The 22,559-nt window shown below is 61.1% G+C and overlaps 2 protein-coding genes across 8 annotated transcripts in view; one reads left to right on the forward strand and one right to left on the reverse strand.

The window, feature by feature from the left end:
* Positions 1 to 1,346: 1,346 nt before the first annotated feature.
* On the forward strand, positions 1,347 to 15,544 carry CASKIN2 (CASK interacting protein 2). The gene is made up of 19 exons (XM_003417260.4): positions 1,347 to 2,667; positions 7,554 to 7,605; positions 8,174 to 8,271; positions 8,860 to 9,005; positions 9,094 to 9,189; positions 9,272 to 9,402; positions 9,570 to 9,678; positions 10,100 to 10,208; positions 10,462 to 10,556; positions 10,675 to 10,936; positions 11,054 to 11,175; positions 11,264 to 11,324; positions 11,436 to 11,527; positions 11,769 to 11,879; positions 11,958 to 12,059; positions 12,147 to 12,285; positions 12,442 to 13,905; positions 13,995 to 14,217; positions 14,614 to 15,544. Exons 1-19 carry the CDS (start codon positions 2,574 to 2,576, stop codon positions 14,702 to 14,704), a joined length of 3,597 nt encoding a protein of 1,198 aa, XP_003417308.1. The 5' UTR covers positions 1,347 to 2,573; the 3' UTR covers positions 14,705 to 15,544.
* Positions 15,545 to 15,710: 166 nt separating this feature from the next.
* Positions 15,711 to 22,559, reverse strand: part of TMEM94 (transmembrane protein 94) — a 28,851-nt gene continuing 22,002 nt past the window's right edge. For 2 of the 7 annotated variants that reach the window (XM_064270754.1, XM_064270758.1), the window contains exons 15-31: positions 22,138 to 22,311; positions 21,656 to 21,758; positions 21,318 to 21,535; positions 20,489 to 20,670; positions 20,265 to 20,403; positions 19,914 to 20,029; positions 19,693 to 19,792; positions 19,266 to 19,374; positions 18,894 to 19,083; positions 18,566 to 18,643; positions 18,203 to 18,288; positions 17,867 to 17,948; positions 17,356 to 17,504; positions 17,154 to 17,248; positions 16,941 to 17,034; positions 16,589 to 16,759; positions 15,712 to 16,486 (exon numbers count right to left, since the gene is read on the reverse strand). In XM_064270754.1, the coding sequence (XP_064126824.1) occupies positions 16,414 to 16,486; positions 16,589 to 16,759; positions 16,941 to 17,034; positions 17,154 to 17,248; positions 17,356 to 17,504; positions 17,867 to 17,948; positions 18,203 to 18,288; positions 18,566 to 18,643; positions 18,894 to 19,083; positions 19,266 to 19,374; positions 19,693 to 19,792; positions 19,914 to 20,029; positions 20,265 to 20,403; positions 20,489 to 20,670; positions 21,318 to 21,535; positions 21,656 to 21,758; positions 22,138 to 22,311 (2,159 nt within the window). In that variant the 3' untranslated portion in view covers positions 15,712 to 16,413. Of the gene's footprint in view, positions 16,487 to 16,588; positions 16,760 to 16,940; positions 17,035 to 17,153; positions 17,286 to 17,355; positions 17,505 to 17,866; positions 17,949 to 18,202; positions 18,289 to 18,565; positions 18,644 to 18,893; positions 19,084 to 19,265; positions 19,375 to 19,692; positions 19,793 to 19,913; positions 20,030 to 20,264; positions 20,404 to 20,488; positions 20,671 to 21,317; positions 21,536 to 21,655; positions 21,759 to 22,137; positions 22,312 to 22,559 lie in introns of those variants that run through there. The other 5 variants (XM_064270759.1, XM_064270755.1, XM_064270757.1 and 2 more) reach the window with 5 other exon arrangements.

A 22,559-nucleotide genomic window follows, 5' to 3' on the forward strand; every position in this document is an offset into this window, starting at 1 on the left:
TCGCTGTGACTCAGAGTCCGTTTGAAGGCACCCAGCAGCAAAAGTTCCCCGTCTCCTGCCCCCAGCCCCTTCTGGGTTCTTCTCTAGTAAAACTTCAGAACCTGGCACCTGGGAGTGTTGAACAGTCAGTCACCTGTGTGACCCTTTCCTCGGCAACCCTGGGCTTCTTAAGTCCCCATCACTCCAGGCTGCAAGGAGGGAAAAAGAGGAATCTTAGGGGAGGGGAGGGCAATTCCAGCTTCGCAAACCGAAGGCCACCCGTGGCTGTCACGTGCAGTCCGCAGAGGTTTGGAGTTCCTTCAGGGTCTCCGTTGGCTCCCTGCCCAGGGGCTCGGAAGCCCAGAGCTCCAAGGCCTGGGGTGGGAGGCGCTGTCCGGCCCACGATGGTGCTGACGCGCCTCCCCAGCCCTCCATTAGCCCCTTCTCGAGGCTGGGGTCTGGCAGCCGCCGCCGTGGGCCGTTCCGAAACCTTCCACTAGGTGGCACCATTGCTCCGGGCAGAGGCTGTGGCTCTGCGACTCCGGCTCAGGCAGAGATCGCTGCGGGTGTCCCAGGACAGGGGAGGGGGAAAGAGGAAGAGGGGTTTCCCAAGTGGGTCCTTGGGTCTCGGCTCCCGAGCCCCTTCAGGTCACGTCTTCTGTTCCACCCAGAATACCTCGCCCCTCAGTCTGGACTCTAGAGCCTCAGCTGGCCCCAGCTCCACAACCGGGACGGAGTAGCGCGAACTCACCGGGATGGAGCCCCCAACCCCCGGCGCGCGCTCCACCTGGGCGCATGCGCAAATCCGACCCGCGCCCCCGGTTCGACCGGGAGAATGGGGCGTGGTCTGGAGCGGATGGGGGTGGGGCTGCGGGCTCTGATTGACAGCCCGACTGCGCGGCCGGGACGGTCCCTGCGCTCCCGATCCGGCGGGAGGGGGGAGGGGCGGGATTTCCTGCGGGAGGCGCCGGGCCGGCCTTGGAAAAGGAGGGGAAGAGGAGAAAGGGGGCAGGGGGCAGTGGGAGCCACCGTCCGGAGTGCCGGGGACCGCACCGGGCCAGCCGGACCCCGGCCAGGCGGTCGCGAGAGGTAAGGCTGTGGGGCCCGTGCGGGGGTCAGCGCCCTGGGGGGCTGGCACAAACTAACTTTTCCTGCTGGATCTGCGGGCGCCTCCACCTCCCTGCTCCTTTCGTCCTGCTCGCGCTCCCATTTTCCGTCCTACCGCACCGATCGCTCCGGTGCTTGGCCCTCCCGATCCTTCCCGCCGCTTTGTTCCTCCGTCGGCCTGGGCTGGGCTGGGCTGGGGGTCGTGCGGCGCTGGAGGGGCATTCCGGGGGGCGGGGGAGCCAGCCCAACCCCAGGCACTGCTTGCCGCGGGCCATGACGGGCAGTGCCCTGTGGTTTGGGCTTGGGACGTTTTGGGGGCGAGGCGTCCCCAGCCAGGGCCCCAGGCCTGCACGGTCTCATGCCACAGGACTCGGGTAGCAAATTCGCGGCCGCTGAGCAACTGATGGGAGCTTTTCTGCCGTGGGCCTCAGGTTAAGGTTTGGGGGGCCATGGAGCCCCATTGGCCAGCAGTGCCCCAGCCCTTGTCTCTGCTGTCTGCCCAGCTGCTCCCCCACCCCACATAGGGGCAAGGATGGGTCAGCAACAGGTGCTGGAAAGCCTCAAAGTCACCAGGCAGACCCTTCCAACTTAAATGGGGGACCATCAGCTCCCCACGCCACCCCCTCAACTCAAAGAGCCCTGGGGTAAGGGAACCCAGCTATTAAAGTCAGGCTTAGGTAGGAGGTACCTGGGGTCAGGCTTCTTCCATGGGAGTGACCCCTTCCCCTTACCATGCCTTACAAGCCCAGGCCCCACCTCCTGGCCCGCCACTTGCCTGTGGGTGTCAGGGCCTCAGGCTGTGGAGAACAGGCTGCTGCCTGGCCTGCCTCTGTGTGTCCTTCTGCCAGGACTCTCCTCCCAAGGTTGAGGTGCTGCCAGGTACCCTGGGGGCCGGGTGACTCAGCCTCCCCCTCCCAGCACATCACCTACCCTCTCCACATTCTCCTCTCCTGACAACTCCCTCCCGGCTTGAGGGGCTCAGCCTCTCCCTTGACCCTGGGGGCAGCCAGGGTGGTTTGAGGCCTCCCTGGAAGCCCTGCCCTGCTTATCCTCTGAGCCTTGCTTCTGGGACCCTTGCAGGCCAGAGTCCTGAGACGTGTCCACGGCTGCCGCTCGAGGCCCAAGGGAATGCTGGCTGCTCTCTGGGTGGGCACTGGTGCTCCTGAGCCAAGCTGGGCAGAGTGGTGTGCCCAGTCGCAGCCCATCCCAGGGCCATCGGAAGCTGCAAGCTGATATCCGTCCAGATTTCCATGCAGCCTCCACACCCTTAGAGATCAGCTTTCCTGCTTGTGGTGGCAGCGCTCGAAGCACCTTGAGGGAGTACCCTCAGCACCTTTGGAGGAGCCCACTGCCTGGGGCACCAGACGCACCCCCAGGACTGCTGGCCCTCCAGGGCCCGAGGCATGGCATCCTGACTCCTCAGCTTGGACCACCTTCCCTGCCTCTGCCCTATACCTCTGAGCCCAGAGCCCTGCCCAGGGGCCGGGATGGGTCGTGAACAGGACTTGATCCTTGCTGTCAAGAATGGGGATGTGACTGGTGTGCAGAAGCTGGTGGCTAAGGTCAAAGCTGCAAAGACCAGTGAGTATCTGGTGGGGTGACCGTTAGCTGAGATGTGTCCCTACCTCAGAGACGCATCTCTGAGTACCCAGGCTGCAGAGAGGCTTGGGGCCTATAGGGATCTGGAGACTTGGGGTGGAAGGACTGTTCTGGTCTGGACAAGAAAGTGCCTCTGGGTCAGAGAATCAGAGAGGAAGTCGGGTGCCCTTACTTTGTGTCCTTGGGCAAATCACTTAACTTCTCTGGTCGTCCATTTCTTCACCTGTAAAGTGAAACGTTTGAAGTACGTTCATTCAGATTTTTATTGAGTGCCTATTGTGTGCTCGGTTCTGCTCTGAGCACTGGGCCACAGCATTGAACAAAACAGACAAGTCATTGCCCTTGTGGAGCTGCTTCTAGCAGGTGGTTTTAAAGATGTGTTCTTTGGAGCCATGGGGTTTCTGGCTGTGGGTTGGGGGAGACTGACTAGATAGAGCTCCACCCCTGCCCGTCCACACATGCACTCTTCAATCGGAGCATCTCTGCATTTATAACTGACTTCGTGGGATGCCTGCAAGAAGATACCTTTTAAAAAGAGGGTTTTACTACTTAAAAGAAAGTTAAGTACTTTCTAACTACTTGCTAACACCGCTTTCCCCCTGTTATATTTGCCTGTGTCCCCTGGGGATATGCGGCCGAAGCTCATTTTCTGGAGTTTTCTCCACAGCCTGGGAGCTCTAGTTCTGACAGGGTTGTGGGGACCACACCTAAGCCTCCTCCCCTGGGTCCCTCTGTGGAGAGACCCCCAAGAAGAGCAGTCCTCTGAGCTTCAGGGTGGGCTCCCTGAGTCGTCCCAGAAGGTCACTAGACTTGTCACCTTGAGTTCCTAGACCAGGAAGGGCAGGAGGTGGTGCCTGCCGCCAGATGGGGGCTGGGGGAGGAGTTTGCTGGATGGGAGGGTCTCCTCCAGGGTGCCTGGGCTCTAGCCCCAAGACACATCTTGGCCCTATGCACAGGAAGGCGTCCCCAAGCTACCTAAAAAAACAAAACCAAACCCAGTGCCAATGAGTCGATTCCGACTCATAGCGACCCTATAGGACAGAGTAGAACTGCACCATAGAGTTTCCAAGGAGCACCTGGCGGATTCGAACTGCCGACCCTTTGGTTAGCAGCCGTAGCATTTAACCACTAAGCCACCAGAGTTTCCCAGGCTACCTGAAGGTATCTAATTATCCCCACACACATCTGGGGGTATGGGGAGCTGGAAGGAAGCGTTTTCAGGGCTGGGAGCCCAAGGCTCCCTGGGAGTTGTACACACACGTGCGTGTACCCACTTGCACACCAGCGCTGGAGACCCAGGGGATGGAGAGATGTGGGAGTGGTCTCTGTGCCCTGGGGAAGTGGGTACAGGGTGAGCAGCATGGGGAGAGATGCTCAGAGGCCCCCAAGGGAGGGCCCTGGAGTCCTGAGTGGGTGCCACTCCCCCACCCCTCCCGTGTTGTTTCTGGCCACCTGCCCAGTAGGGCCTTGGTGGAGCTGCTGCTGCCTCACAGCTCTGGGCCTCGGAGTGAGGCCCTCGGAGGGCAGACAGGTGGGCTGCGGAGGCTGGTGGTGGGAACCTCAGGCGGCTCCTCAACTCCAAGAAGTCTCCCTGAGTCCTGCAAGAACAGTGTGTGGAGGAAGAGGTCTGTCCCATAACCCTAAAGGGGAGAATTCGCCCCTGCAGATGACTTGCACAGTGTGGCAGGGCCCCGGGACTCCTCCCGAGCCCTCCCCTCCCAGTCGATCATTGGTGACATTTGCAAGCCTTAAAGTTTGCGAGAGGAGCCCTGGTGGTGTAATGGTTAAAAGTTCCATTGCTAACCTAAAGGTCATTGGTTCAAACCCACCAGCCATTCTGCTGGAGAAAGACCTGGTGATTTGCTTCCGTAAAGATTACAGCCTAGGAGACCCTGTGGAGCAGTTCTGCTCTGTCACGTGGGGTTGCTATGTGGGAATTGATTTGATGGCACACAACCACAACAGTGTGTAAAATGCTCTAATCCCCTCCACACTCCTGTGAGATGCTAGTTACCATCCAGTCAATTCTGACTTCTGGTGACCCCATGGATGTGTCAAAGTAGAACTGCACTCCATAGGGTTTTCAATGACTGGGTTTTCAGAAGGAGATCGCCGGGCCTTTCTTCCTAGGCACCTCTGTGTGGACTTAAACCTCCAGCCTTCCAGTTAGAAGCTGAGCACATTAACCACCCAGGGACTCCCCCTGTGAGACAGATATGTCTATATCATTTCACAGATGAGGAAACACTCTCAGAGAGGGTTAGTGACTTGCCCAAGGTCACACAGCCATGTGTCGTACATCAGAAACAAGCCTGTGCCCCCTCCCCCTTGGGCTCCCACACTTGGCTGTCCATCAGAATTACCTGGGGATTGTTCTACAAATGCACACTCCCTGGACTCCCCTTAAAACTGGAACCTTCCAGTAGGGTTGAGACTCTGCAGTTTAGAAAGTTTTGCAGGGGATTCTAAAACAGTTCTCAGGAGGGCTGGGAACTCCCGCTCCATACCACAGAGGGGCAAGGAAGCTGCTGGAAGGCAGGTCTCGGGGTACCCTCCTCTCCTTTCAGAGCTTTCTATCTATCCAAAGAGAAAGCAGGTGAGAGGGGCACCCTCGGCCTCCTCCATTTGCTCTCTGGTCACAGGACTGGCATTCCCTGCCCACCCCCCAGGCCATCTTCAGGGAGCAGGTGGCTGGAAGGAGAGGGTACAGTTACCCCTGCCTTGTCCCTGCCCCTGCCCCTCCCTCCTCTCTCCCACCCTTTTCTAGCTGTCCCCTTCTCTGGTCAAAGGAAGTGGAGTGGGCTGGGGGTGACCAGTCTGAGTTCACATCCGCTGCCCAGGCCTAAATCAGGAGTGACCCTTCCACCCCACCCCCAGGCTAGGGAAGAAGTTTGTACTGCAGGGGAAGTGCCTGGAGCCACTGGCAGGAACCCGGGCCACTCCGCCCTTCACCAAGGTCCCCAGCCCAGTCACTGAGCCTCTCCGGGGACTGCCTTTCCGGCCATTGTTCTAGAAGGGCTGGAGCCACCCAGCCTTCCCTGCCCTTGTTCCTGTCCCTCCTGTCATGTTGTCCTGCCCCTTCTGGAGGGGCCGCATCCTGCCATCCCAGCTGCCCATCCCAGACTGTCCAGGCTGGTGGCAGGGTGGCGGGATGAAGGGCTTTCTGTGTCTCTTCCCTGCCAATCTTCCCTGATGACCTTCACGGAGGTTCCAAGAGGTGCAGGGGCTGGCCAAGGTGACAGCCAGCAAGAGGCAGAGCGAGAATTTGAACGGTGCACTCCCTGCCCCAAAGCCCCCGTTCTTCCTGCTGTCCTGAGTGGTTGTGGGAGGCCTTGTTTCTCCCCCTGCTCTCTGGTCACTTCTGACTCTGTATTTACCTTTTTGGAGTAGCGTAAGCTCAGCTCAGCCCTGAGTGTAGTTGTCCCCTCCCCGCCTACCCTATGCTCTCCCTGCGCCTAGTCCCTCCCTGTTGGAATGAGGCCCTGTCTTGCTCAGGCTGCTGGGGCATTCGGGGGCCCACCAGGGCCGGGGGGCAGGCCTGGACCAGCGTGCCTGGCACTCTGCCTGACCCGGGGTGAGCCAGGCCTCCTCCTTCCCAGCAGGGGTGAGCTGTAGCAGGAGGGCAGGCTGCCTAGGACAGGCCTTCCCCTCTCCCCTCCCCAGTGCTCATCAAGGACTGTTCCTGCCCTGCCAGGCTCCCACACCTGTGCCAATCCTGGCCCGAAAGACGGATGAGCCAGCCTCCTGCCGTGCCCCTAGCTCTTCTTGCCACCACCTGAGGAAAGCCCCCTGCCCAGGGTGTGGATAGCTCAGCTTGGAACCTGCGGCGGGAGTTAGCAGTTACCCCGGGGCAGGCTGTGAAACCACCGGGATCCAGGGGACAGTGGGGGATTCCACGAGGTTTTCATGGAGGATAACATCTGGATGATAGTGGCTAACGAATAAAGATTGTTCAGTGGTGATAAAAAAAGAAACCAAACCCTTTGGAGTTGAGTCGATTCCAACTCATGGTGACCCCATGTGTTACAGGGTACAACAGAGTTCCATAGGGTTTCCCAGGCTGTAATCTTTATGAAAACAGATTGCCAGGCCTTTCTTGTGCAGTGCCACTGGGTGGGTTCAAACCATCAGCCTTTCCATTAGCAGCCGAGCACAAACTTTTGCCCCACCCAGGGACTAAATGCTCATAGCTCCCATCTTTTGCATGCTGGCAAGGGCCAGGCAGATGCTATAATCAGCCCATTTTACAGGTTAAGACATTGAGCCTGAGAGTTTAAGTGACTTGTCCAAGATTACATGGCTAGTCCGTGGCAGAGCCAGGGCTGGGTGCATGTCTGTCTGATGCTGCCTTTACCACCACACACCACTCAGTGGTGTACCACAGCCAGCATGGTGCCCTTGACTCCAGCCCCAGCATCCATCGGCCCTTCTGCTCTTACTTATGAACACCTAGTGCCCCCTCTCCTTTCTCTGGGGCCTCCCCTCCTCTACCCAATAGGACAATGGGGCTCCCTCCCTGGCCCATCCAGACAGGAATGCTAACCATGCACTCCGTGGGCCTGTCTGGCCCAGGCACAGTGTGCCAGCCCCACCCACCCCCTTCGGCTCTATAAGCGAGCTGGGCCCTCGGGCAGCGGTGGTGGCTCCCTGCAGGCTGTGCCTGTGCCGGGCAGGCAGGCGGGCAAGCAGCGGGCCAGTGGTCAGGCTGGGGACCCACAGGGCCAGGAGAGGGCCATGGGGCAGGTACTCTCCTGTACCCCGAGAGGTCAGTGGGGCTCTGAGAGGTGGGTAGGGAGGGGCCCAGGGGAGGGTGGAGATAAGGGCAGGATCATTTGATAGTGCCCTAATATCCCAACCCTGACCCCCAGAGCTCCTTGGCTCCACGAAAAGGCTCAATGTCAACTACCAAGATGCTGACGGGTGAGTGTGAGCCCCCCCAGCTGTGGGAGGGGGGGTCCTGGGGAAGGGGGAAGGGAAGAAGACCCTGGGGCCCGAAGTCAAACTTGGCGCATCTCAAATTTGGTCCTTGAAGTGTGTTTGCTGAGAGCTCCAGGCCCCCCTGGGTAGGGTGGGAGGGAGGTGTCTTGGCCGCCCCCACCCGCCCTCCTGCCTGCCTGTGGAGCAGGCCCTGAGCAAGGGACAGGGACCTTGGTACCTCTCCGAGGGGCCTCCTGGGGTCAAATTCCCACTGGGCCCCCTTTTCTCCCTGGAGGGTAGGAGCCCTCAGGCCTTGCTCCCACGGCCCCCTCCCCTGGGCCGGCCAGGGGGAGGCAGACAAACAGGCCTCTCAGCGAAGACACTGGGCCCTTTCATGCCGGGCCCCGCGCTCCCACGGCTGGGCGGGCGGAGGCGGGGGTGGGGATGTCAGGCCACAGTGGGCAAGTCACCCACCCTGCCAGCCCTTGGGATGGAGTTGGGGTGTGGAAGACCAGGATTTGGGGGGTGGGGCTGCTGGCTGACACCCCCGCCCTGGCCCCCTCCATGCCAGGTTCTCCGCGCTTCACCATGCGGCCTTGGGGGGCAGCCTGGAGCTCATTGCTTTGCTGCTGGAGGCTCAGGCCACTGTTGACATCAAGGACAGCAATGGTGAGACCCCGTGTGCCCCCACCCGGGCAGGTAGGGCCCTCTCAGACCCTGGGATCAGAGGGCTCACTCCAAGTACATCATTGAACCAGTTGCCACCAAGTTGGCCCTGATCCCTAGTGACCCCATGTGTGTCAGAGTAGAACTGTGCACATAGAGTTTCCAGTGGGTAATTTTTTCACAAGTAGATCACCAGGTCTTTTTTCCAAGGTGTCTCTAAGTGAACTTGAACCACCAACCTTGCAATTAGTAGTCAAGCACGTTAGCTGTTTGTACCACCCAGCGACCTTGTAGCAGTACTAATAAATGTTTGCAGAGCTTCTCTGGGCTTGTAGATGGCCTTTACCTCATTCATCGCCATAGTCTTCTGGGATGGTACATGGTGCTGTTGTCCCATTATTCAGATGAGAGGGTTGGGGCTCAGAGGTTACGTCACTGTCATGGGTTGGGTGCAGTGGAATTCTGCCTTTTCTCTGTGACTGTACCTGGATAAGACCACCATCCCTTTGGTCTGTCTCCTCCCAGACTGCTCAGTCCCGCCCTGTCCATGCCATCCTGATCCTCCCTCAAAAACCCCTTCCCTTCCACCAGGCATGCGCCCACTACACTACGCAGCCTGGCAGGGCCGGCTGGAGCCCGTGAGGCTGCTACTGCGGGCCTCTGCAGCCGTCAATGCCGCCTCGCTGGATGGGCAGATCCCACTGCATCTGGCTGCGCAGTACGGACACTATGAAGTGGTACGGGGTCTCCCGGGGAGGCTGGGGGACAGGGAGCCAGGGCGGCATGGAGGCTGGCCTGGCTCACCTGGTCCCCCCGCCCCCCCAGTCAGAGATGCTCCTGCAGCACCAGTCCAACCCATGCCTCGTCAACAAGGCCAAGAAGACACCCCTGGACCTGGCCTGTGAGTTTGGGCGGCTCAAGGTGAGGCCTGAAGCTCCAAGGTGTGGGTCCTGGGCATGTGGGGAGCCCGCGAAAAGGCTCTAACTGGTGCTGCTTGCTCCAGGTGACCCAGCTGCTACTCAACAGCCACTTATGTGTGGCACTGTTGGAGGGCGAGGCCAAGGACCCATGTGACCCCAACTACACCACACCCCTGCACTTGGCTGCCAAGAATGGCCACAGAGAGGTCATCAGGTACCTGCCGGCACCCACACTTCCTCCTCACTCTCCTGTGGGACCACTGATGACCCCTCGGTGCCCTCCCCTGCTGCCCTCTTTGTCCTTGCTTGAGACCTATCTCCCAGCCCCTGCAGTGGCTTCTTGTCCTGCCCACCCCCCTGTGACTCACTCTCCCCACACAGGCAGCTCCTGAGGGCTGGGATTGAGATCAATCGCCAGACCAAGGCCGGCACAGCCCTCCATGAGGCAGCTCTGTACGGCAAGACCGAGGTTGTGCGATTGCTCCTGGAGGTGGGTGTGAGCCTCAGAGACACGCCCTGGGAGATGCGCCTACTGCCAGGCTGCCCAGCAGGTGTCCATGAGCCTCTCTGTGTGCCGGGACTGGCTGGCAGCATAGGGCGGGGCTCGAGGCTCGGGATGTGGGAGGGAGGCTGCCACAGCAAGCATGGCACGTTGCACGGGCGGCTGGAAGAAGGCTAACTTCCCTGTGAGCGGTGCTAAGGCCGGTGGATAAGGGTGCTGGCTCCAGTCCCAGCTCTGCCTCTGACTGGCTGAGTGACCTTGGCCTAGGGCTTAACCTTGTCTCTGTACTTCAGTGTGCTTACCTATAAGATCTGAAAGCAGAGATAGGACCTGCTCCAGGGTCATGGGGAGGAGTCTGGGAGAGATGACACGTGAGAACTTAGGCGCTCACCCTGGTCTGCTCACACAGGGCGGGGTGGATGTAAACATCCGGAATACATACAACCAGACAGCACTGGACATCGTGAACCAATTCACCACTTCCCAGGCCAGCCGGGAAATCAAGCAGCTCCTGCGGGGTGAGTGCCTGGGGATGACACCACCCAGGGCGAGGGCGGGGGGCACCTGGAGCCACCCTCGTGGGTACCAGAAAGTGGAGGAGGAGCAGAAATGCATGGGTGGGCTGTCACCCTCTGGACTTGGGGCTGGTCACAGGAAGGTGCTGCAGGGATGGCAAGGCAGGGGCCCGGGAGAGGGGCATGAAGGAGACAGGAGGGGCAGGAAGGTGCCCTGAGGCCCTTCAGATGATGCCTGTCCTCCCCCTTTTCTTAGAGGCCTCTGGGATCCTGAAGGTACGAGCGCTGAAGGATTTCTGGAACCTGCATGATCCCACAGCACTCAACGTCCGGGCCGGGGACATCATCACGGTAAGGGATCCAGCACGGGAGTCCTGCACGGAGACAGACGACCCCGTTCCTTATCTGGCGCCGACTGTGTATCAGGCACTGTGCTCAGGACAGGGAGTGACCGTCCCACCTGCCGCAGGTGCTGGAGCAACATCCCGATGGCCGCTGGAAGGGCCACATTCACGAGAGCCACAGGGGCACCGACCGCGTGGGCTACTTCCCTCCAGGCATCGTTGAGGTGGTCAGCAAGCGGGTGGGCGTTCCCACGCCCCGCCTCCCCTCTGCGCCTGCTCCCCTGCGCCCCGGCTTCTCCAGGACACTGCAGCCTCCTGCAGATGACCTGCTGCACCCCCTCTCCTGCAGCCAGCTCCCTTTAGGGGGCCTCAGCCCTGACAGCCCAGGTATATGCCCCCGCAGGGTGGCACTGGCACCAGTATGAGCATCTGGCTTTGGCAAGCTGCCTGGCAGCTGTTGGCAAGGCCAGCTGGGGCGCTAACCCTTTGCCCCTGCCCTTGCAGCAGGTGACAGGAACAGTGTGGGCAGCGAAGGTAGCGTGGGCAGCATCCGCAGTGCCGGCAGCGGGCAGAGCTCCGAGGGCACCAACGGCCACGGTGGCGGCCTCCTTATTGAGAATGCCCAGGTAGAAGGGAGGGGAGCTGGGTCATGTCCAGGCCCACCCCTTGCTACCAGGTTATCAAACGCTGAATCAGCCCCTCCTCTCTCTCTAGCCACTGCCCTCTGCCGGGGAGGACCACGTGCTGCCAGGACTGCACCCCCTGCCCCTGGCAGGTAGGAAGGGCACAGGGGCCTGGGTGGCTGGCAGAGGGGCAGGTGAGAGGCCGGGGGCTTGGCACCCCTTCCTCCTGCCATCTCTGATTTCATTTCCCTTCCTCGTTGAAGACAACCTGAGCCACCACCCTCTGGCCAGCTACCGCTCTGGGGACCAGATCTTCACCCAGGACATGAGGCCAGGACAGCTGCTGGAGGGGAAGGTGCACCCCCCACTGGGGTGGGTGTGGGGGGAGATGGCAGGGCCTAGCATGGATTGAGTGCTGCTCAGCCTGGCCTCCAGGGCAGGGCTATGGAGGGGACAGGGCAGTACACTAGGCCAGGCCCCTGGGGGAGGCAGTGGCATAGGATGCTGGGCCTCCCGGGCTGGGCTGGGTTGGGCTGTGGCTTCAGTCCCCCAGCGGGGCCTTGGCTCATCTCCCGTTCATATCTCTCCTCCCCCAGGATGCCCAGGCCATTCACAACTGGCTGAGTGAGTTCCAGCTGGAGGGTTACACGGCCCATTTCCTGCAGGCTGGCTACGATGTGCCCACCATCAGCCGGATGACACCTGAGGTAGGTGCCATGGCAGGGAGGGGCCTGGGAGGACCCAGTGGCCCAAGGAGGGGGCCTAATGGCCCAGCTGTGTGGCAGGACCTGACGGCCATTGGGGTGACCAAGCCTGGGCACAGGAAGAAGATTGCCTCTGAAATCGCCCAGCTCAGCATCACGGAGTGGCTGCCCAACTACATCCCGGTGAGGAGCGGTCAGGCTCTAGCTCTCCCCGTCCCGTGGCTGTGGCTGCTGGGGCCAGGGGCCAGCACTGACATCGTGCTCTCCTAGGCGGACTTGCTGGAGTGGCTGTGTGCGCTGGGGCTGCCACAGTACCACAAGCAGCTGGTGAGCAGCGGCTATGACTCCATGGGGCTGGTGGCCGACCTCACCTGGGAGGAGCTGCAAGAGATCGGTGTCAACAAGCTAGGTGAGGACTGCTCTCAGGGGGCTGGGCCATCACATGCTGCAGGGAGTCTCCAAAAAGTTTTCAGGGTCCAGGCGGAGAAGAGAGAACAGGGCTCAGGAGGGATGTGGGGTGACCCTCCCAGCCCCGCTGACCCTGTCACCTCTCTCCCCCTTGCAGGGCATCAGAAGAAGCTCATGCTGGGGGTGAAGCGGCTGGCGGAGCTCCGCCGGGGCCTGCTGCAGGGGGAGGCCCCAGGCGAAGGCGGGCGCCGGCTGGCCAGAGGCCCCGAGCTGATGGCCATTGAGGGGCTGGAGAATGGGGACAGTCCGGCTGCAGCCAGCCCACGTCTCCTCACCTTCCAGGGCAGCGATCTGAGCCCAGAGCTACAGGCAGCCATGGCGGGGGGTGGCCCTGAGCTGCTGCCCCTGCCACCCGCTCGCTCCCCCAGTCAGGAGAGCATTGGGGCGCGCTCGAGAGGGTCTGGTCACTCACAGGAGCACCCAGCCCCCCATCCCAGTGGTGGAGACCCCAGCACCCCACAGGAAAGGAACCTTCCTGAAGGCACAGAGCGGCCCCCTAAGCTCTGCTCCCCACTTTCAGGCCAAGGGCCTCCCCCTTATGTCTTTATGTACCCCCAGGGTTCGGCCTCCAGCCCAGCCCCAGGGCCACCTCCCGGTGCACCCCGGGCCTTCTCTTACTTAGCCGGCACCCCTGCCACACCCCCAGACCCACCTCGGCCAAAGCGTCGGTCCCATAGCCTAAGCCGGCCTGGCCCGGCAGAGGGGGAAGCAGAGGGGGAGGCTGAAGGGCCCGTGGGCAGCGCCTTGGGCAGCTATGCCACCCTCACTCGGCGACCAGGGCGCAGTGCCCTCACTCGGACCAGTCCCAGCCCCACCCCGGCTCGAGGGGCTCCCCGCAGCCAGTCGTTCGCCCTTCGGGCCCGCCGCAAAGGACCCCCACCCCCACCCCCTAAGCGCCTCAGCTCTGTCTCCAGCCCCACTCCTGAGCCACCTCCACTAGACGGGAGCCCTGGACCCAAGGAGGGGGCTGCGGGGCCCCGGAGGCGGACACTGAGTGAACCTGCTGGGCAGTTGGAGGCCCCAGGCCCTCAGGCCCCAGCAGGCCCTGTGTCGGACACGGAAGAGGAGGAACCGGGGCCTGAGGGGACACCCCCATCTCGGGGCAGCTCAGGGGAGGGGCTGCCGTTCGCGGAGGAGGGAAACCTGACCATTAAACAGCGGCCGAAGCCGGCCGGACCCCCAGCAAGGGAGACGCCCGTGTCCCCTGGCCTCGATTTCAACCTCACAGAATCAGACACTGTTAAGCGGAGGCCCAAGTGCCGGGAGAGGGAACCTCTGCAGACAGCGCTGCTGGCCTTCGGGGTGGCCAGCACCATGTCCGGCTCCTCGGCCCCTCTGACCTCCCAGACCTCCAGTGAGGCCCCCTCCTCAGCATCTCCCCCTCCCCGCCCTGACCCTAGCAGCCTTCCAGCTCCAGGAGCTCCAGCCTCTGTATCTCCTAGCCCCCTGGCTGTGCCCCTCTGCCCTGGGCCAGGTCTAGAACACTCAGTGGGCAGTCCCAGGAATGGGGAGGCGGAGCCCCTGGCTACCCCCTCAGCTCTCATCAAGGTGCCTGGAGCAGGTATGAGGCAGAGGCCTGTGGGGAGGGAACACTTGTCTGCAAGTGTGTGTCCAGCCTGGTTGAGTCACAAGCCAATCTTGTCTGTGCAGGAACAGCCCCCAAGCCTGTGTCTGTAGCCTGCACCCAGCTGGCGTTTTCTGGCCCGAAGCTGGCTCCCCGGCTTGGCCCCCGCCCAGTGCCCCCTCCGAGGCCCGAGAGCACCGGGGCTTCGGGCAGAGGCCGGGCCCAGCAGAGACTGGAGCAGACCAGCTCGTCCCTGGCTGCTGCGCTGAGGGCAGCAGAGAAAAGCATCAGCGCTGAGGAGCAATCAGGGTGAGAGGCCAGGCAGAGAGGGAGAGAAAACCCAGGTGTGGGAGCAGCCCCTTCTGGGGGATCCTGGAGCTTGGGAATGCTGGGGTGGGGGCAGACTGTGGCAGAGCCTCAGGGTGGGGAGGCCACACTGTGAAATGGGAGCAGCCTGGGCTCTGGAGCCACCGGATGTGATCCACAGGGAGCTCTGGGGACAGAAGCAGAGAGGTTCGTGTGCTTGGGCTCTGAGCCTCCGTGAGCTTATCTGTCAGGGAGGGATGGCTTCTGGCTGGGTGGGTGTGGGGATTAGGGACCAAGGCACACAGAGTGCTAGCCCCAAGCAGGGCCTCAGGGACAGTTAGTTCCTTCCTGGGGCACAGGGTGTAGGCAGCACCTGAGTGGGCCCTTTCCACTCTGCAGCCCCCCTGGGCCCTCCACCAAGCACATTCTGGATGACATCAGTACCATGTTTGATGCCCTCGCTGACCAGCTAGACGCAATGCTGGATTGAGCCGGGCCCACCTCCACCTGTGGTGTCCACTGCCTTGGCCCCAGCATGGAAGGAGCTCCTGCCATCTGAGGGACAGACGGAGGGCTGGCGCCTCTCCCCAGCACGGCCCCCTCCTGCTCCTCCAAGCCAACTCCTGCCACAGAGCCAGGGAACTTGCCAGAACCTGACTAGCTGAGGGGCCTCTGTGGCATCTCAGCAAACCACCCACCCCTGCCAAAGCCCCCCGTGTAATCTAACCACAGCCCTGATAAGAGCTTGCTCCCCAGGAGAGGGGTGTGGCAGTGTGGCAAGGCTTCTGGGGTCATACTCTGCCTGCCCCACCCCCCCATCTCAAGGCCTCTTGCCTCCTACCGTGTGACCCTGGCTGCACGCCAGAGGCCAGAGGCGGCCTGTGGGCTGCTCGGCTGCAACCCTGGTGTCTGTCAGGCATCTCTCACAGGTGTACACAGGACATGTAAATAAGACGGCAGGGGTGGGCCTGCAGTGGCAGCGTGGTGCCCAGGCTAGCCGCCCCCACCTCCGCCCCCCTCACAGTGGGATCCCTATCTCAAAAGTCCGAGCTTTTTCAACTGTAAATGTTATTTTTTAAGCAGAGAGAAATGCATATATTTTAAATGGAATTTATTCTATCTATTAACTGCCTGAGAAGACACAGTGGGAGAGCCTCCGGGCCACGGCAAGAGCACCCCTGGCCCCTTGTGGGGCTGGAGGTCAGATCTGCTCGGCCCAGGCTCCGGCTCTGTAACCATTAACCTCCTCCCCCAACTAACACCAATGAAAGTGTCATTCCGCATGGTCGGCTGTGTGTGTGCGTCTGCGCCACGGACCTGGGGTTCAGAGCCCAGTCAAGGCCCCACCCAGGTGGATGGAAGACTGCGTGGGCCCTCCCCTCCTGCCTTTTGGCCCCCTCACTGGGCCTTAGGCAGAGCCCCTGGTGGCGGCCTCACGTACCAGCTGCAGGCTTTTCTTAAGCAATTTACAAGTTTTAATACAAACCATCTACATTCATTCCTAAAAGGCTCATTTCCAGTAGAAAATATACACCAGTAAAAACATTCTCACATAGGAGAATTAGGGGAGGGGATAAAAGGGGACCCAGCTCCAACCCCCAGGACAGAGTATCACCGTGGCTTGAGGGTGGCACAGGCAGAGGGGTTTGAGCTGGTGGGGCTCTGCTCCATCCTCAGGTCGGAGTGGAGAGGATGGACCCTGGCCAGGCACGGCATCAGGCCCTGCCCAGGGAGACTGGATGAGGGTGCAGGGAGGTACAGGAGCCCTGCCTGCAACAGCCCAGCCTGGAGGGCAGTGCCCCCTGCTGCCACTGTCCACGGCTCAAGGCTGCGCCCACACGCCTAGAAACAAGGTGCTGTCTTCAGGGACCTGAAGGGGACAGCCTGCAGGGGCAGGGGTGGAGGCCTCTACCAAGCACATGAGGCCATACATTCAAGAGTACCCTTGGCACGGCCAGGGAAGAGGCCAGGCCTGGCCTGACCGGCCAAGGCTCTGAGGCTCCTCCACAATAAGTGCCGGGATCTGGAAGACGGTGGGCCTGAGCCGGAAGCTGGGCCTGTAGTCCCTGGCGGCATCTGATTGGTTTAAGGGGCCCAAGAGCAAACCCTGAAACATTCATGATACCAACTCCCCATGCTCAGAAACAGTCTGGTTCAGTCCTGTGAGCTGGGGCTACAGTGGCCACCACGGCCAATGGCTCAGAAGGGTGAGTTCATGCCCAGTTTCGTTTCAAACTGTAGCTTCTGTCGCTTCTGGTAGCGGACCCGGACCCTGGGGGGCAGGAGGTTGAAGTACAGGTTAGTGCAGATCCTCAGACCAGGAGACAGGTGGCGGGGGATGCTGCCAGGGAGGGGATAGGTGTAGGGCCCTCACCGGATCTCGTGCAGCTTCACGACCTCGTTGGTGACCACCACTAGCATGAGGGAGAGGCAGCCCAGGAGCCACGTCAGCAGAGGTACGTCCTCCAGGCCAAAGTGGACACGGCTGTCCCTGTGCGTCCACAGCTGCAGGTCCACTGCCATCTGGACCACTTGGCCCAGCAGCCTGCAGGAGAGGGACAGCACTGCCTGAACCCCAAGTCTCCCCTGCTTTTTTCTCGGTGCAAAAATTAGCTTGAGGTGGGCACAACGGAAGCTCTGGCCCAGCTCTCAACCTCACATCCCAGCCTGCAGAAGCCCCACTCCTCCTCTTCCTCCTCCCGCCCCTCCCACCCCGTGATACTCACACCACAGGCACCGTCATGGCCCACCAGAGGTTTGTCAAGGGGCTCTTTCTCCACAGGGGTTTGGTGCGATGCACATGGGTGATAGAAATGAACACTGGAGAATAGGGGATCAATGTGGGTGTCAGGGTTCCCACTGCCTGCCCCGCAGCCTCACCCCCAGCTACAGCTGAGGCTGAGCAGCCCTCACAGTCCCTACTCCCAAGAGGCCCTCACCTGTGTGCAGGACGATCAGGGCAGCAGTGAGCTTCTGGGCCAGCAGCAATCCATTAGCAAAGTCCCCAAGCCAGCATGGAGCCGTGTCAGCGTTGCTGCCAAATCAGAAGTGGGCTCAGCCTTCTCTGGGGCCTGAGGGAGGCGTGCAGGTGGGTGGGAAGAGCCCTGAGTGGGTAAAGGGCATCCCCGGGGGTACACTCACCTGGGCAGCATGATGGAGGAGCAGTTGGTGAGGTTGCGGGTCCGAGAGCTGTCGCAGAAGCTCTGCAGCGTGAAGCCAAAGCAGATGAGACAAGAACTGATGGTGAGGCTGAACTTGAGCAAGAAGCAGAGCAGGAAGTAGTGCTGGGTCTGTAGGAACAAGGGGGCCCAGTGCTCAGGAGGGTGTCCTCTGCCCCCAGCACCAGGCCTGACGCCCAGCAGTTTCTGCACATAGTCACTCGGCTCTGCAGTAAATGGTCCCAAGGGGGAGCACGGTCAGGCCTGGGGAGACAAGGAGCAGGCCCTCCGCCCCCAGCAAGGATCTTTCTCAGCTCTGTGCCATGTCCTCTTTGATCTGGCAGAGGACCAGGAACCAAGTGATCAGCTTCCTAGTCCTGATGGAATGCACATCTTGATCTTTCCAGAATGTTCAGGGTTAGGAGCCCTCTCCCCTCACCACCCCAGCCGCCTCCCATGAAAGGCCCAGGCTCACAGGGCCCCACTTTGCTTACCTTCTTAGGGATGGACTGAAGGTTTTTCCCGGTTGCCATAGACATGATGGAGCTATGGGGGGGTTTGCCCAGCAGAGAGATGCTGAAAGCAGGGTATGGTTGACGGGTCAGTGACTGTGGCCCTCTGCCCCTCAATTCCCATATGGGAAGTCTTTAGGGAGTCTTGGGAAGAGTGGCAGGGAGATGGGATAAGAAAGCGAGGACAGTTCCTCTCAGTTCCTCCTGTTCCAGAGGAGGCGAGCACCCGGCAGTTCTTCTAGAACCTGGGCTACCTGGGCATCCTCTGTGGTCCTCAATCCCACCTGCCTGACATGGCAGGGCTGCATGGCCTCTCACCTGAGCAGAGGGTAGCAAAAGCAGGACAGCCACAGGATGTCGGTGGTGCTCAGGAGTGGGGGCAGCTGGACTAGGCAAGACAGGAACTAGACCAGGAAAGAACCGGAACCAGAATTAAATTCTGGCAAATAGAGAGATCCTGGGAGCCCCTGGGCTGCTTCGCCCCCTCCTGACTGAGAGGAGCTAGGGCAGAAAACACCATTCCGCCAACAGGGACTGTCTCCAAATGCTCAGGGCTTTCACAGGGGCCCTGGGAACCCCATGGCTGTGCTGTCTCCCTCCCAGTCCTCCCCCCAGACTCTCAACTGACCTTTGAGCAGCAGAGGAGCGAGGAGGGGCACTACCTGTGCTGGCCCCACTCACCTGGATAACCACGAGCATCAGCTGGCACTGCAGCAGGAAGAGGAAGCACTTACGGATGCCATAGGTGGCATGTCGAGCCTGGAACCAAGACAGACAGGTTATGCGAGGCCTGGCTGGCCCCTCTCAGGCCCCACAGCTGACAAGCTTCGGCCAAGAACCAGAGACCCGACAAGAAGCTCCTGCTAGAAAGGGGCAGAGGCAAGTTAAACAGCTGGGAGAGCTTCACTCCAAGCTGATGTGAAGTTGCCTCTGAGGACACACACAGGCCCTGTGTCCCACTCCACCCCCTGGCTCCCCAAAGCAGGCCCCACAAACCCCTTCCACACACCTGCTCAATGAGCCGGATGATGCTGATGGTTTCCTCCTGGCGGAAGGTCAGGGAGCAGGGCAGGCTGTTGAGCTGCCCCGAGAGCTGCAGAGGGGAAAGGCCATCCGAGGCCTGGGCCATGCTTGTGCTGGTGGCGTAGCCAAAGGTCTCCCAGGAGCACCGGGACGGGTACAGGGGATCCAGGGCAATGCTGCTCGCAGGAGTGGGGTGCACCCATCAGTGGCACTCTTTACCAGGATCCGGCCCCACACAACAGAGCACCGACTCCCCTCTCCTCACTCCACCCAGGTGCCATGGAATATGCCCCCCATGCAGCCCCCGAGTCTGGGTCTCTGGAGGCACAGCCGCCCCCAGCTTGGGTCTGGCCCTGACCTGATGTCGCTCTGGAGAAAGAGGCGGCTGTTGCGCAGGTTGGCTGAGCTGCCCAGGCAGCAAGTCACCTCACCGTACTCCTGCATGATCTTAATCATCTCACACATGGCTGAGGGCAGGGCGAAGGCACGGAGTCAGGCAGGTGATGGGGTGCTGGGCGGAGGCCCGGAGGCCAGCAGACAAGGAGTGGCTCCTTTTTGGGGCAATGGCACCCGCCTCCATAGCATGAATATTGTATGAATATTGTTGCTTCTGGCTCCCTACTGTGGGCACGCCCATAGCTCCACCCCCCAGATTCCCAGCCCAGGATCCTCCACTCCCTGTGTGGGAAACCAGCCTCCCCACCAGAGCCCATGGGGCGTGCAGGACCTGGCAGTGCTGAAGGAACGGACCAGGCTGCTGGAGTACTTGTGGCCCCAGTACTCACTCTCGGGGGTGCAGTCGGTGAAGAGGGGCACCAGCAGGGGCACATTGTCGATGTTCTGCAGGTGGGGCCGCACCTGGTGGATCCCCCGGGGCAGCTTGGCCTGCAGAAAGCAGAGGACAGTGGCCTCAGCAGAGGGGGAGGTGTGCCCCTCGTCCCTCCCCACCCTCACCAGCCAAGAAGCCACTGCAGGGGCAGGGGGCATAGGTCCTGTGTCGTAGTACCCTGTTGCAGTCCTCCAGGAAGCTGGGGATGTCGCTGTCGGTGGGCTGGAAGCTAATGAGGTCCGAGTGCCCCTCCTCTTCCATTAGAAGAAGCCCTTCTGCGTCATCTCGGGACACTGTGGGGACAAACGCTGGTCCCTCACCTTGGGGCCAGCTTTTGGAGGTCCTTCCCTGCACTGCAGGTGGCACAGAACTTCCTGCGTCCAGGCCTCTGTGCCTCCCCTGCTGACGGCTGTTATCCGAGGGGAGATCGCTGCTCATCACCGGGAGCTCGGAAAGCTGTTTCTAGCTGTGGCTCCCAGGAGGGGAGACCTCCTACCCCACGAAAAGGCCCGAGGGCTGGGTCCTCACCCTGGTTCAGGTCATCGTGCAGGGAGCCCGTGTGGCTGGGGCTGGAGGGTGGGATCTCAGAGCCGGGTATGTCCCCGTTGGGCGTGAGGGAGATGTGGCAGTTCCAGCCTGTCTCCAGGCCCATCTTTTCTGCAAACACCTGCAAAAGGAAGACAGTAGTCAAGAGACGGGCCTAAGAGCCGGCGAGGAGGAGGGTTGGGGTAGCCGAGGGGCTGGCCCCCCACCTTGCTTTTGAGCTCATCCTCCAGGGAGAAGTAGACGAAGCGGATACAGGCGTTGACCAGCCCGTCGATGAGGCGCACAATGTCCAGCCGGGCCTGGTACTGGGATGACACCATGCCTATGAAGATCTGGCCGCTTAGGGCCTGCATGCAGTCCTCCTTCTCCAGCGCCTCCCCGATCCCTTCTTCATGTGGGCACAGGGCACCAGCCCAGCCGGGACATGGCACAACACCCAGGGGCCAGGAGATTCCAGAGGCAGCCCACGGCCACACACACAGAGGCCACACCCAAGTCAACGTGCCGGAGGGCACACAGGTCCCAGGAGACCACACACAACCGTAGGCACGCACACAGCCAAGACACACAAGGGAGCCAACAGACGTGGGAGAAAAGACAACGAAAGGTGCTGTCAGTCAGGCGGCGGTCCTGGGTCCTCCCAGCCATGCTCCCCACCGTCAGAACTGCTTCACCCCATGGTCTCCTGGGTTCATAAGACCACACAGGCTTGTGTGTTTGGCAGGGCAGGGAGGGGTGGGGGAAGGTGTAGCTTCTATTCCCACAGTTTGTGGCCCCTGTCTGACTCTGAGATGGCCAGGGCTCCGTGAATGCACGCTGCTTTATAGCTTTTACAGCCAAGGTCCCATTTGAGATTACCACAGACCTGAAGAGGGCAGGACAGGCGCCCATTTAGAGATGAGAGAACTAAGGGACGTGCCCATCACACAGACAGTGAGTGCCCTGCTGGCACTCCAGGCCCCAGGCTGTGGCCGCTGTCCCCTTGGCTTCAATCAAGGCCCTCTGGAAGCCTCTGGGGTCACACATGGTAGGTACCGTCGGAGCTCCAGCTGTTGCGACGGGTGTTCTGCTTGATGGGGACGGTGCTGGGCAGCTCGCACAGGGTGAAGATGCTGCTCTGGCCGGGCACCTGCACCAGTTCGATGCACTTGCCATTGAGCTGAGAGGACAGGGCGCAGCTCATAGGCTTGTAGGCGAAAGCGGAGCAGTAACCAGACAGGCAGGCACGCTGGTAGAAATCCAGCACTTTCTTTCTGCCGGGGAAGCAGGGGAGGAGTGAGGTGGGGGCCTGCACCCAGATGGTGCTGGGCCTGTGGGAGGGGTGGGCAGACCGGCGAGCTGACGGCTCACCCACGTGTCCCCTCCTCACGCACCTGTCAGACCCAGAGAGAGGGTAGATATCGGCTCCATCCCAGAAGTCTGTGCAGGCCTCCAAGACCACATCGGCTGTGCCATGGGACAGCATCTGCTCTGTGCCTGAGGGGCACAGGGAAGAAGGCCAAGCCCATGGGTGCCCCGGGCCACCTCCACCCCTGACTCTGACCTGGCAGGAAACACACTGCCATTGTCGACAAGGGTGGGAGCTCAGCAGGCCCCAGGGCTGCAAGCCTTTATGGGATGCCTGCACTGGCACCCACCGCTGGGCTTATGACACAGACACCGTAGTTCCTGTCCTTCAGTCAGTCCAAGCACCAGACAATCCTACCTTCCCAGGCCCTCCCCAAGTCCAGCTCCTGCCACATTCAAGGCCTTGGGAAACAGTCTGCTTATAGAATGGACAAGGAGCAGAGTGGCTCCCCACCAAGCTCTGGAAAGGCTTGGCCCGATGCTGGGTGGGGTGGGGGCGGGGGCTCACTGGTGGTGGTGTCCTTGATGAAGAGGCTGATCATGTGGCTGAGTGGAGGGCGCCGCTTGGTGACACAGGAGAGCCTCCCCAGCAACGTCTCCTTGACCGTCTCGGCACTGGGGAGGCGGTAGAGAGCGATGTGGTTCTCCTGCTTGAAGAGCTCCTTGGCCCCAGGAGTGAAGCCTGCAGGAGCGGGGCGGACATTCAGGGCCTCAGAAGGAAACGCAGCCTGCCTGCAACTCCCTTCCTGGCACAGACCAAAGGCCGGCCAGCCTGGGCTGGCTCATCTGCCTGTCCATCCCAACAACCAGCTCTTCTCCAGACTGGGAAGCTCAGTCACACATAGCTGTGACTGCTGCACGGGCAACGATCAGAAGCTAAGAAAGTTTACAGTACTCTTGACAAGCAAATAGCCTGCCACGGACAGGGAT

The sequence above is a fragment of the Loxodonta africana genome, chromosome 18 (assembly GCF_030014295.1).
Source record: "Loxodonta africana isolate mLoxAfr1 chromosome 18, mLoxAfr1.hap2, whole genome shotgun sequence".
Classification (NCBI taxonomy): Eukaryota; Metazoa; Chordata; class Mammalia; order Proboscidea; family Elephantidae; genus Loxodonta; species Loxodonta africana.

Excerpts from the sequence above, each read along its gene's own strand:
- CASKIN2 (XM_003417260.4), top strand. The coding sequence starts at position 2,574 with ATGGGTCGTGAACAGGACTTGATCCTTGCTGTCAAGAATGGGGATGTG. Across the intron at positions 7,606-8,173 it reads AACTACCAAGATGCTGACGG|GTTCTCCGCGCTTCACCATG; the intron begins GTGAGTGTGAGC and ends CCTCCATGCCAG. Across the intron at positions 9,190-9,271 it reads GTGAGTTTGGGCGGCTCAAG|GTGACCCAGCTGCTACTCAA; the intron begins GTGAGGCCTGAA and ends TGCTTGCTCCAG.